Source organism: Mytilus californianus, unplaced genomic scaffold (genome assembly GCF_021869535.1).
Source record: "Mytilus californianus isolate M0D057914Y unplaced genomic scaffold, xbMytCali1.0.p SCAF_11, whole genome shotgun sequence".
Lineage (NCBI taxonomy): Eukaryota > Metazoa > Mollusca > Bivalvia > Mytilida > Mytilidae > Mytilus > Mytilus californianus.
The window spans coordinates 37,878,695-37,892,889 of NW_026262593.1; the positions used below are offsets into that span (position 1 = coordinate 37,878,695).

At 30.8% G+C, this 14,195-nt stretch overlaps 1 protein-coding gene across 1 annotated transcript in view; it reads right to left on the minus strand.

Annotated features, from left to right (window-relative positions):
* LOC127720029 (uncharacterized) overlaps window positions 1-14,195 on the minus strand; it is a 73,869-nt gene that overhangs the window by 21,467 nt on the left and 38,207 nt on the right. The window contains exons 29-38 of the mRNA XM_052226441.1: window positions 13,641-13,796; window positions 11,403-11,619; window positions 9,507-9,649; window positions 7,650-8,142; window positions 7,083-7,297; window positions 5,828-6,014; window positions 4,634-4,807; window positions 2,201-2,617; window positions 1,446-1,596; window positions 718-854 (exon numbers count right to left, since the gene is read on the minus strand). Of these exons, the coding sequence (XP_052082401.1) occupies window positions 718-854; window positions 1,446-1,596; window positions 2,201-2,617; window positions 4,634-4,807; window positions 5,828-6,014; window positions 7,083-7,297; window positions 7,650-8,142; window positions 9,507-9,649; window positions 11,403-11,619; window positions 13,641-13,796 (2,290 nt within the window). The remainder of the gene's footprint in view (window positions 1-717; window positions 855-1,445; window positions 1,597-2,200; window positions 2,618-4,633; window positions 4,808-5,827; window positions 6,015-7,082; window positions 7,298-7,649; window positions 8,143-9,506; window positions 9,650-11,402; window positions 11,620-13,640; window positions 13,797-14,195) is intronic.

Consider the following 14,195-nt stretch of genomic DNA (forward strand, 5'->3'; position numbering starts at 1 on the left):
AAGTATGGCAAAAGTGAGGAAAGCAAACGAGTTGAGATGACCAATGATAATCTGTTTATCGCTATTTTACCTATAATGACATTGTTAATTTCATTAACAACAGCACATGCTCCCTCAGTTTCTAGTGATAATTTTTCATATCACTCGAAAGAAAATTATCAGTCAGTAAGATCAAAGGAAAATTTCGTAAAATAGCGATAAACCTCCTTATCTTAATCTATTCTGGAATATATATATAATGTCATACACTTTAACTTTGAAGATTTATTATTCGAATTATGGATCTTTTTAATATAGAGAACAAAATGGAAATTCTGAGTCCCACTAATGGGTCAAGCTAGTTGCTGCGTAAAGAAAATGGTTTATGGATTGGTTTTTTGAGGAGTATTATGTCTTTTCACAATTTGTTCAAGCTATTGTGATGTCTTTTTTTACACAAATTCTTACTTCACCAAAGTTTTAATAAAATAAAAATGCATTTATTGTCATTCTAATCATGCTCCCATTCATTTCAAAGTATCAGCAAAGTACAAGTCTCACAGATCTGAAATGTGCACATACCTTGCAAATCATGTCTGTCAGTATTCTTACCAAATATGATGTCATTCTGTAATGGTAGTTTCTGAGGAAATCTTGATGTAAATATTTATTTAACAAATAGATGGACAAATTAGGTGATTGTAATATTTATAAGAATTATAACATGAAGGAACATACCAGCATTCCAGTGTGCCAATACAGTTCTGTTGTCTTCATTCTCTCCAACAGTATCAGGATATGTTATATTCATTGGTCCTGGCATAGGCAGGTGACCAACTGGTATTACAGAAAATGTCATTACCATGGAATGTATTCTGTAAAATACCAAAGAAAAACAACACTATCAAAAAGAGGAAACTTTTTAATTTGATTCACATTTTTGTCCACTTACCAATATGAGGGGAGATAACTAAGAAAATGAACTTTTACAAAGTAATGTGGTTTTTTTAAAACAATTTACCTTTTTTGTTTTGAAGCAAGACAACCTTTTAATACACGAAAAAGGTTTCTAATACTTCACATCATTATTTCAGTATAATTTGTTGTTTTGTCTTGTAAATCTTAACAAATTATTGTTAAACTATTGAATATTTTGCATGAAACTTCTAAATAATTTAAAATTTTCTAGGAGGGAAATATCAACCTTGAAGGTAAGAAAAGTTAAGATATGTGCTCTATAAATGTAATCATTTACAATAGCCACTATGGAAACATTCCAAAATTAAATGGATTGATGGAGATACAAATAAATAAAAAGAAAATGCTTCACTGGTTGTGGTGGGGTATAGGATGTACCATAAAATGAAAGAACAAATATAATGCTATGAAAGACCGTTTTACACCATTACAGTTCCATAAATGTCCATCATTAGGTGTTTTAATAAATCAATTTAAAATCACAGTACCTCTTGTACAATAATCTTTCCACCATATCCAGGGTAGTTGCTGGGTTAACTATGTATGGCTGAAAATCAGATGTGGAATCAGATCTGTATTCTGTTGTTAGATCTTCTTCAGATATTGGCTGAAGTACAATCGTTTGACCTGGTATTAATCCTATATAAATATAAAAGTTCTTAAAAACATCATATCCGGGAATAAAGACAGTGAAAACTGCTAGTCTCACATTAACTTCAAACAGTTTAAAGCTAGGTACTCCTATATTACTACATAGTGTGACCAGGTGTGTTGTTAAGGTAAAACAGTTAGAGTTAAAGAACCTTTAGTGACCAAGCTAAGATAAGATGACATAATTTTTTTCCGTTTGCTCTAAAAATGATTCCATTTTATGATGATTTTTGAAACCAAGCAACTTCAACAGCGGTTTTTCTCTTATAAAATTTGACCATTTATCCAAGAAATATTCCAATCCAATGACAAATTTAGTATGTGATTTGGCTTCCTGAAACCACTTTTCTGCACAAACTTAATTTTATTTCTAGTAGCTTTGACTATCACCTAAGACAAAATGAACTGAACATTAACACTGGTCTTCCTCTCATTACAAAATTAATACACAAATAATGAAGTAGTAATTTTGGAAGACAGTATATTTCAATTTGTACTTCAGATGTTTTTGATTCAGTTTTGATTATAAATGTACTCGTTCCTGAATCATATATCATATTTTTTATTCAAATTTACTGGCAAAAAATGTTACCTTCCGGAGTTGTTAAAACAATTGTTTCTACACTTCTTTTTCTCCTGGTAGAGTCTACTGCAATATTGTCTACAATTTTAATAGATTCTCCATGTTCTGATCTTTTTATTATTGATTCTGTATTGGTTATCAGTACACTTCCTATTGACTTGTTAGTACAGAGTTCTGCTTCATTACAAACTCTCATAGTCAGAAACAACGTCCTGCCAGGTTCCATATGGAATACACTTGTTGTGTTCTGTGTTTGGTCCCCAGATACATTCCAAAATCTGTTCTGCAGTTCTGACAGAGGTCTTACTCTTACATCATCAATTAACAAATATCCATCTTTGATAGAAGCTGATCCAGATATATTATATCCCACCCAAACACAAGGGAAAATATCATCTTTATTTTTATCTGTTCCAATACACAGATCTGAAAAAAAATACAATTTACTGCTATTTTAACCTAATTAACTTTAAAATATTTAAAAAAATAAACTGCAAATTCAGAAATTTTTGCATGCATCATTATTGTAATTTTCCAACAATGGACAAGCAAATGAGATAAATTATTGCTATTTCGAGATAAACTGTGTACAGATACATGTATCAGATATCAGAACTCCAGTTCTTAAGATTGGCCTATTCACCCAGTTGCCTTAATTAATAAAAACTTTGCATGAATTTCTAAATTCACAGTAGTTGAGTTCGGTGAATTTTAGTTTTTTTTTTATATTTTAAGTTGTTTTTTCTGATGATTGTAAAAAAATTGGATATCACTGGTCTTATATCAAAGACTTTGTCAAAAAAAAAAGTGTTCTTTTTACATGACTAGGCATATTAACCCTTGTATGCCATTAACAGCAAAGTAAAAAGGCAGCTTCAAATTTCATGTTCTTACCCGATTACCAAATGACATGTAATAGACCAAGCAAGCCATGCTGTGTTTGTTATACACATTTAACAATAGTTACAGAATATAAACTACTAAAAATTAGAAAAATATATAAATAACATAGTTTGGACACAAAAAAATTTCATCAATGAAATAAATAAGAATGCACACACTGAAGTGTCTCTTTTTGGATGTTTTAGAGAAAAAGGTTATGCAAGAAGTATTTCATAAAATTAAATGATAAATGAACCATGTACATGAGGTAAAGGTCAGATGTCAAACACTGTCAAATAGACATTTAAAACTTGCAATAATTTCATACATCACATTTACTTAACAGATTGCTTATACATGTAGTATTTGAGAAACGACTTCACCATGAAAACATATATAACTAACTTTTGAACCTAAAAAATGAAGCCAAGGTCAAACATATCTGCCACACAGATATGTACACCATACAATCATTTAATACACCAAACATAGTTTACTTAATGAGTAGTAAACCTGAGTAACAGACCTTGTAAATGAAAATGTAAGACTGACCAATGAATGCATGACAAGGTCAAGGTAAGCTGAACTTTACCAGACAGACATGTACACCTTGTAACCATTCCTTACACCAAATAAAGTCATCCAATTGATTATAGTATAGATCTAAGAAATGGACTTCATGATAAAAACAGACCATTGACCATTGAACCATTAGGGTCAAGGTAAGATGAACCCTTCCAAACAGACAATAATTCCAAACATCAAATATAGTTGACCTTTTGCTTGAAGTATCTGAGATATGAATAAAACATAAAAAAATAATATTGCCAATGAACCATGAAAGTGAAGTCAAGGTAAGATGAAACCTGCTAGACTGACAAATACACCTTACAGTCAATCCATACACCGAATATAGTAACCTACTGCTTATAGTATCTGAGATAAAGACTCTACCCTGAAAACTTAACCTTCATCACTGATCCATGAAAAGAGGTAGAGGTAAGGTGGAGCCTGTCTGACAGATATGTAGACCTTTCAAGGATCTCATATACCAAATATAGTTATCGTTTTCATCATAATAAGTAAGAAATTCACATGACAAAAAAAAATAGTTTTTAAGCAGTCAAATAACCGTCAGAATGGGGTCAAGGACAATAGACATACAACAAATGGTAAATTTGTAACAAAATCCATATGCATAAAAGGTAGGAAGCATCCAGGTCTTCTTTCCCCTAAAATAGAAAGCTTTATGTCAATTATTTATGCTGTCACAGCCCCCAGATTGTAATGCCTTTTTTTTTTGCATTCTACTACTTGGTTGTAGGCAAGATAATATAAGGAGGGCCATTTGCTTGCCTTATTTCTGGTCTTTATTTTTTAATATTCTCTTGTTTTTACTTCAATCTGACAATCTCTATCAAAGATTTTGCAAAATAGAAACATTTTGTTTTTGTTTAAGAGTAAATATCTTTTCTTAAAGGTTATGTATTCATTGTAAAAACAAAAAAAAACTGTATGGTTTGAACAGAAATTCAATTTTAAGTCATCATGTTAACTTACCATATTTATTAACAGACTTATCTTCACTAACAGTAAAGGTAAATCCTATACTATCAGGGTCTGTACTCTCCATGGCATCTGAAGGTATCACTGGTTCATCAAATGGTTTAACTGCTCCTAAGACTGTATTGTTTAAAGTATCTACTTCTGGTAGTTCTAACAAAGGAACAACACCTACAATGAATAATACATTCATGTAAGCACATGACAAAAAAAAAAAGCCCAAGTTGCTCACCTTGTAAAAATATGCCATCTTCATATCTATTTGATCTTTAACGCAATTTGTAAATCTTATCTAGTTATATTTTTGCATCAATTATACTGTTCACGGTTTATACCTATATTTTAAAGTCTTCAGGATAATTGTCAAAATAACAAAAAAACAATAAAACATTGTCATTTAAGGGTGTACTTAGGTCAAGTTTAGGAATTTATGTCAAATGTTTTTGGACTCTTCAGGTTTTTTCCTATGATATAGGGTAAAATATTTTGTTCCATAGCACCCATTTTTCTTTTAGAAAAGACTTCAATGGCACATTCAAGGTATTTACCGAAATTTAAGTAGAATCTTGATTTCTTTTCTTACAATTTGAATAAATAATAACAAATAATGATAATGCTAAATATCAGGTAAAAGTCAGAGTCAGCCTATATTGCCATTTTTAAAAAGTCAAATATTTCAAAACTGAGTTCAATAACTTATGCTCTTCTGAATTATATCAATTCTAAATTCTAGATTTTCTTAATTTCACTTAAGTACATTTGACCCTGTTGATCTTATTATGCTTTTAAAGTTTCTTTCTATCTATTTGTTTTGCCAAATGTAGGCAATCATCTTCACCCAGGGTAAATAACTTCTGTAAGGAGTTAGCTAACAATTTTGGCCATGTTTGACTTATTTGTAGATTTTGTGCTGAACAATTTTGTTACTTTGTTTGTTTGTTTCTATCTATCATATTCCCATCAGAAATAGCAAAAATAAGTAAAATGCATATATCAAGGGCAATAACTCCTCTTAGGGTGAATTGCACCATGTTGAACTGTTTGTAGATCTTATTATGCTAAACAAACATTTTGAAGTGGATAATAATCATTCCTTGTACCACCATGTGTCATGGTATTAAAAGATCGGATGTGAGATGAACATACATTTTTCATCATACTGGAAAACATCAAGTAATCTGTAAGACATACCATAAGTATCATTCCATTGAGTAGGTTTCCCACCTCCATTGATACAGATAATAGACACGTAATATGTATGGTTATGTTGGAGAATGCCCTCAAATGATGAATTTATGCCAGTTACATTGAGGCCAACTGACTGAAATTCTTGAAGTTCTGTTCCACCAGGGGTTTTCCCAATGGCCCAAAAGTTCTCCTGCAAAGGTTGTTCATCAAGATCATGTTAAATTGAATATTTTATAGGTTTATATCATGTTATATTTCTATGTATACATATTTAAGATATACTTTAATGAATTTCAAAGATAATTAACTGTATGATATTATAAATTCTAACATGACGTTCTTCAAACGCTTTGAGTACACACCCGTGGTAAAATATGAATATAATTGTTTGGGCTGTTCCAATCGTACTCCCGCGTCATATGCTCTTTTTATGAATGAGCTACCCGACGTCATAGAACGATGACGTAAGAATATAAGCATTTTACGGGAAAATACACGCTTGTGAAACCGAAAATCACCACAACAGAAACGTTAACAAACGATGCTAAAATGTGTTATATAAGCCATTTTTGTATACATATAAGTACAATTTATCATTTAGATTCATCCAAACCTATCTAAATATGTTATTGTAAATAGTTTAAGCATATCATTTATTCAGTTTGCTCCGGTCTTTAAAGTCAATTTAATAGTGCGTTTATTTATGGGAACGGCAAATAATGCCTTCATCTAGAGCACTTAGATCCAAAACAATTGCCGTATTTGTCCTATTAGAATCGAAATAATTCATGGGGGCTTGAATATATCGTGATTTTACCAAGGGTTGTCCCTTTATGCCAATATTTTACCCCTCGCTATACGCTCAGGGTAAAATATTTGTCATAAAGGGCCAACCCGTTGTAAAATCACGATATATTCAAGCCCCCATGAATTATTTCTTAATCATAACTTCATGCATTTATATATAAATGTCTAAAATGTCTTTTTTTTCTCCAATGATTTGTGAAGGGTCTACTTGAAATCATTTCAACAAAGAATTTCCAGAAGAAATCAGACCAATTTGGAGAGAATAGAATAATGCTTGCTTTGGACAAACAGGATTGAATTGTTAGCAAATTTAGTTCCCTTCAGCATAAATAGCTTTATGAAGTCTTAGCACCTTTGTACATGACATCTGAACCATTTACAATTATGTAAAATACAATGCTATTTCAATAATAAAACATCAGATCTGAATTGGTCCAATCACAATAATTACCATTATTTGACTTTCTTCATCAGTACATCTCCAAAAAGCTTTAATGGTGCTATTTGATGCTTGGTACTTGACTGGCTGAAACTCTCCTCGTGTTACATCACTATAAATTGGTGAACTTAGCATTATGTCAAGGTCAAACACAGGACCTGTGATATCGATATAAAATCCTGACGATGAGGATACAGCACTATCTCCAGATCCAGTCACAGCCTTTCCTAGAAAAAAATCAGAATAAAGGTAAAAACACTTCAATACAGCAAAATGTATATTTCATCAAATTCTGGAAGTTGTTCTGTGATTACAATATTAAACTAGGTAGAAAGGATTTAGTGGACAAAAACTGATGTCTCTCTCGCCTTGTATCTTTAAAATTCACTCCCATAAAGAAAGGTAAAAAAAAATCAAACACATTATATTGCTGAAAAAGATATTCCTGTACCAGACCTCTGAAGTGGAGACTGATGTTCATTTGATAAATAGATGAAAAAATAAATATTCAGAGAACCAATTTGGATAAGTAATTTTGACCTTTTCTACAATGAGGACTTAAAATCTTGTAACATTTACCTGTTAGATAGTATATTACAGTTTTATTATACGAATGTCCTGTTTCATTCAAATCTATTACATATGGTGCAATATCTAAGTTCGTCAAAGTAAAACTGTAGTCCACAAGTTTATTATGATCACAATCCTGGTCACAGTTGTAGTTTGGACATTCCCCAAAGCAAGGGATACATGGTTCTATGACTTCCCTAAAGGGTACAATATCTGTTAACAACTTGTCGCTCCCAATACCAACTTCATATCTTATTATTGGATTAGTTCCACCTCTAAAAGGATCACCATAGCGACAAAGTGCACCAGTTGGTGGTGGTAGTATAAGATTTTTGAAAACTGCCCTCGTAGAGAACATATTAAATACATCTGTAATCTCTGGAACATAATTGTCACGATTGAAAACATGCAGAACTAGATTTGTTGTTTCACTCAGATCAGGTATTCCACAAAGCTCAGTTAATTCTTCATCATTTACATATACCACAAGACACGAAGAAATCTGAAATAAATAAGTTTTGGCAAACTTTTGCTTTAAATATTGCAAAAAAAAAATTGATGATTCCATCTCCAACATCTTTGAAAAAAGATTTTTTTATGAGGGAAGGGGCTGACTATATGTTTGTGCTCTCTTTTTAAAGTCTGAGTAACAAATCTTAAAAGATAAAGTATGATAATGTATCCTGTCATAGGTGTATTCCTAGTTTATGTTCTTGGGTTGTTGGCTCCTTGACTTATTAATTACTTCAAGAAGCCTATCAAAAGAAATTTCTTCAGTTTTTAATTTTAACTCTATCAATGAACTTCAACTGAAAGCTAAATTAGCCATCCTCCATGTTGAAATACTCATTGATCATTTAAATAGACTTTTTCTTTAAGGATATCAATTTAGCACTTTATGCAAGATCTTTGAATAATTATTTTGATACTGTATATAAATTTAAAGAAAAAAGTGTTTTGCTATGCAGTTATGAAAACTTATATGGTCCTTCGTCATATCGATACTGTGCATTTATATCATGACATATTCCAAGACTGATCATGATGTCTTTACACTAAATATGTTTTACCTGTACTGATGGACATTTTATTTTGAGAGAATATTATTCATTTCTTATTCGTATTTAGCTTTTAACTAGCTTTTTGTAATTGTTGCAATTGATACTCTTAGATCTGTGCTTTTTAACTTTTTCAATCTTATAAGTCAAGCCATTTCCAAAGATTTTTACAGTTCGTTCTTATGTTGAGCACTCATGAGCTTGACTAACCCTGTCCCACATCAGAAGCCTGTACATTAGTGGTTGATGTAGGTTGCCATCTATTTGTTTTCAATTCACTGTTTTGTCATGTTGGGGCCTTTGATAGCTTTTACAGTATGGGTTTTGCTCATTGTTAATTTTTTTTTGGTTAGCCATTGTAGCTTACATCACCACCATTTGGACACTGGTGGATAGTTGACTCCTTATGAAGCCACCATACCACACCTCCCTTTTTAAATAGAACAGCTAATTTTCAAACTGAAATATCTAACCTAATAATTTCCCACATATCTGTTGTATTTTGTAGAAAAAAATAATAAACTTAAATTGATGCATTCTTGATTGAAAATATTACTAATAATCTTTCAGTGAAATTTTCTGCCTGTGCATGAGTAAAGTAACTCTAAAAAAAAAAAATTTTTGAAACAAATCAAAATCAAAATGATAAGTTAATTTTTAGAAAAATATTTGTGCATAGAATAATATTAATATATCACAAACTTGTACTAATTCTTTTTTTATTTTTTTTTTATTCTAAATTAATGTGATATATAGTCATTATCGGAAAGTATTGCACTGCTTATGGAAAGTGATAAAATTTGCTTACGTCAACTGCACTATCCATCTCTTTTTTAAATACTATTTTGAAATTAAGGAATTCTCCTGTGATGTTGTATTCAACTGATGTCTTTAAACTAGGGTACATATCATCAAAGAACCGACACCATGTCACAATTTTTGAATTTTGACCTGGAAAATAGAATGCTAAGCTACACATACATGCACTTTTTTAAAAATTTTATAGACTAAAACATGCAGCTGTTGTCTGCTCTTTGGTCTGGTTGTTGTCTCTTCGACATATTCCCCATTTCCATTCTCATTTTATTAAATAAAGTTTGTATATTTTCATTGCTCTCTCATTATGAAAGCCATTTTATATTTCTTAATCAATTGAGTTTCCTTCTAAAAATTGAATTCAATTCAAAAACTGCATACCTTTTTAAAATCCATTCTACTTTCTTAAGGTCCCTTAATATTTTTTTATTAGAAAAATAATGCAAAGACTTTAAAGGTCAAGTGGCAATATGATTTTATAAAAAGCCTCCTTATTTCTTGCTTATCATGTTTGTGGCACACCAAGCTGTAATGGTGCCACAAAGGCTCCCTTTAGCATCCATATTGCTTAGCTGATCAACATAAAAGTGTTGTATAATAAGTGAAATAAAACAAACTTTCTGTCAAATAGGGTTTCAATCAATCAAGCAGGATTATTTTTCTTGTTCTTTTTTTTTCAATTATATTTTCAAAAGGATCCAATACAAAATTAAGTTTCACTTATAACATCCAAAAATACCAGCACTCAGTAAATGTAGAAATCTTTTAATCAGATCTTATTCAACATTTTGAAGAACTCTTTCAAAAAGTAGATCTTTCAATTATTTTTCCTAGACCTAATGTGAAACAAAATCTTCCATTATTTCCTTACTTATGCAATGTTAACATTAAATCAACTGAAGAGGCGATCACTAAACACCAAATTTAAGACCACTAAACAACAAATTTAAAACCACTAAATACAAAGTTTATAGCCTATAAACACCAAGTTTAAAACCACTAAATACTAAATTTAAAACCTCTAAACACCAAGTTTAAAACCACTAAATACCAAATATAAAACCTCTAAACACCAAATTTAAAACCACTAAATAACAAATATAAAATCTCTAAACACCAAGTTTAAAACCACTAAATACCAAATATAAAACCTCTAAACATCAAGTTTAAAGGTTGCATTTCTGTAAATATCGACAATGTAATTTCCCATAGGAACTCCTTTTACGGCTAAAACTGTACCACTTTTACCATGAAGTTTTGAAAAAAAATATATCCTAGAATGGAAAGTTCATATGCACTACTATTTTTTTCAAAGGTCAAATTATAGGGCTGTGCGGCATATTTTCAACGTTTATATGCCCCAAACTTCTAAGAGTTTACACTAACACTAATTTCTTAACTACCCCTACCTTGTGTATAGGATTACCACAGATTTCAATATGACCAATATGCATATGTATATTTACTGGTTACATTCCCAAGTTATGTCTCTATGAGATGAAACATAGAGATCATAACTGGGAACCAAATTAATTACCTATGAATATTATATATCTCCCCAAAAGAGGAGTGGTTTGAGAAACAGCTGTATTTACAAAGTGCAACCTATAACCACTAAATACCAAATTTAAAACCAAGTTGTATTGAAAGGTTACTAATTTCTCCAAATTGGTAAAAACAGGAAGAAAACTCATACTTATTTTCTTGTGATTAAATTATGACTTGAAAGAATACATCATGCTTAGACATGCAAATCATTAACTTTATAACATATTTATACTATTTTGTGTTGCATTGTGAAATTTATTTATCTATGGAATTAAATGCTGTCATTTCTGAAGAAAACAAACATCAATGCATCACCTTTCTATAAGAAAAAACAATTTACCATAAAGAATCTGAATACCACAGGACTTTTGAGCCAACGGTGTACTTGTATCTACTGGTTCAGAAACAACACTGTCATCAGGATTATTGACTATTTTATACGGTGGTGGTATTGTTGTCTGATCTGTTGTAGCTATTGTTGTACTTGGTACTGAAGGCAGTGTGCTGTTTCCATATTTATCAGATAAATATCTGGAACAATTGCAGTAGTCACATTCCTGGAAAAGGAACAGATTTTTTTCTCTTAAAATTTCATTTACAAGATAGTCATTGAATCATTAAATCCCTTTTCCAAATACTTAAAATACAACAGATTTTAAAATACCTTAAACTATGTTTCAAAGAGACAATCAAAGTCCATAATTGGCCTGAAATAAAGTTCAAATTAAAAAGTGATTATATATGTTTATCTTTAAAAAAGGACAAATGTTAAAGTAGTTATAAAAATAAAAGAAGATTGTGTCTGAGGATACATGCCCCCCTCAAGATAAATTTGCAATTTTCCAAGTAAAAAAGGGACATAACTCGAGAACTATAAATTCTGTCTGGTTGTTATGGTTCTTAGCATTGAGTAGGAGTTGGACAAAATTTGCAAGAGGCAAACTCAAGTTAGACTGAGGAAATAAAAATGGGACGATTGGAAAGACAGAAAGATGGACAGACAGTCAAGGGTAAAACTTAATGCTCTTTTTGCCTACAACAGGGACATAAAAATTTATTAAACTTCAACAAACTACATTAAAAAAGAATCTTGATTTTCATTGTTTTTTTTTATCAATTTGTTAGTATGTTTGATGGGATTACATAACATACTATAAGAAAGCTTCTCTAAAACATGTTTGCTCTTATATTGATATAGAGGATCACAAACAATTTACATATGAAAAACAGCATTAAAACAAATTTTTCCTTCATTTTTGTCGAGCCTTCGACTTTTGTTGAAAAAGCGAGAAATAGTGATCCTACATTCCGTCGGCGTCGGCGGCGTCCACAAATATTCACTCTGTGGTTAAAGTTTTTGAAATTTTAATAACTTTCTTAAACTATCCTGGATTTCTACCAAACTTGGACAGAAGCTTGTTTATGATCATAAGGTAATATTCAAAAGTAAATTTTGTTAAAAAAAAATTCCATTTTTTCTGTATTTTACTTATAAATGAACTTAGTTTTTCTGCCAGGAAACATTACATTCACTCTGTGGTTAAAGTTTTTGAAATTTTAATAACTTTCTTAAACTATCCTGGATTTCTACCAAACTAGGAAAGAAGCTTGTTTATGATCATAAGATAGTATCAACAAGTAAATTTTGTAAAAAAAAAATCCATTTTTTTCCGTATTTTACTTATAAATGGACTTAGTTTTTCTGCCAGTTAACATTACATTCACTCTGTGGTTAAAGTGTTAAAATTTTAACAACTTTCTTAAACTATCCTGGATTTGTACCAAACTTGGACAGAAGCTTGTTTATGATTAAAAGCTAGTATCTAGAAGGAAATTTTGTTCCATTTTTTCCGTATTTGACTTATAAATGGACTTAGTTTTTCTTCCAGTTAACATTACATACAGTCTGCAGTTTAAGTTTTTAAAACATTTATTAGATTCATAAACTATCCTGGATTTTTACCAAACTTGGACAGAAGCTACTTACAATCAAAAGATAGTATAGAGAGGAATATTTTTATTAATTTTTTTCCTCACTTTTGTTGAGCCTGTGATTAACAGCAAAAAGTAGGCGAGACACTGGGTTCCACGGAACCCTTACGAATTTTTGTAAAATATGGGCATATTATGGTGTCATAACAATATTGATCTGATCTAATAATTAATTTCTTGATTTTTATGCATTTTTTTATATCATAAGAATAATTAAATAGTTCAACTTCTTTTTCATGGGCCAAAAATAGACTTAAATGCCTCTTCTCCTTTACCATTAAACATGACAGTAAAATCTATAACTTTTAAAATGATGTTTGTAACCTCAACCTATTGATAACCATTAAACTTTAAATTCCTTAAAAACTGTAGTAGAAAATCATAAATAAGCTTTATATTTTTGATTATTTTTACCAAGGAATCTATGTGTTTTATGGTTGTGTTAAACCAATGGTTGAAAGCATTAATGTTATCTCTTTAATATCTACAATGAACTTTTGAAGACATCTTGCAGTCAAATATAAAAATCTATAATATTTGATAAAAAAAGTGTAAGATATCAAGTATTTCCCATTCCTGTCTATACCTCCGGTACTGGATCCAACAAACAACACTGACATACAGATGAAGCCCAGTCAACATCTTCTTCATATTCATAGGAAGCAATACTAGTTTCTGGTCCATCCCAAAACAAAATTTCTGTCGCAGCAATTCCAAGTCCTTTTGCTGGTTTCACTGAAATCTGAAAGAGCAAAATAAAAACTTAAGAAAGATTAAGAAGGTAAAACCAGCTAAAAGAAAAAATTAATTGGAACAACTAGTTGCAAACTTTGCTGTGCTTACAATACTCCCACTTGTTATAATGATGAAAAATTCCATGCTCAGAAAGTATGAACATTTAAAAGTATTGTCAAATAGAAAGTCATGTCCTTAGGATTTGAAAATAATTTACAACTAATCATAATAATGTTCCACACATTTGGAAGCATTTGGCCTAGAAGTTTCAGAGGAAAACATTTACTTACTAAAATAAAATGCTCCGCTTGGGCGCAGCTTGATACGACCGCAGAGGTCGAACCCTGAACAGTTGGGGCAAGTATGGACACAACATTCAAGCTTGATACAGCACTGAATTTGGATT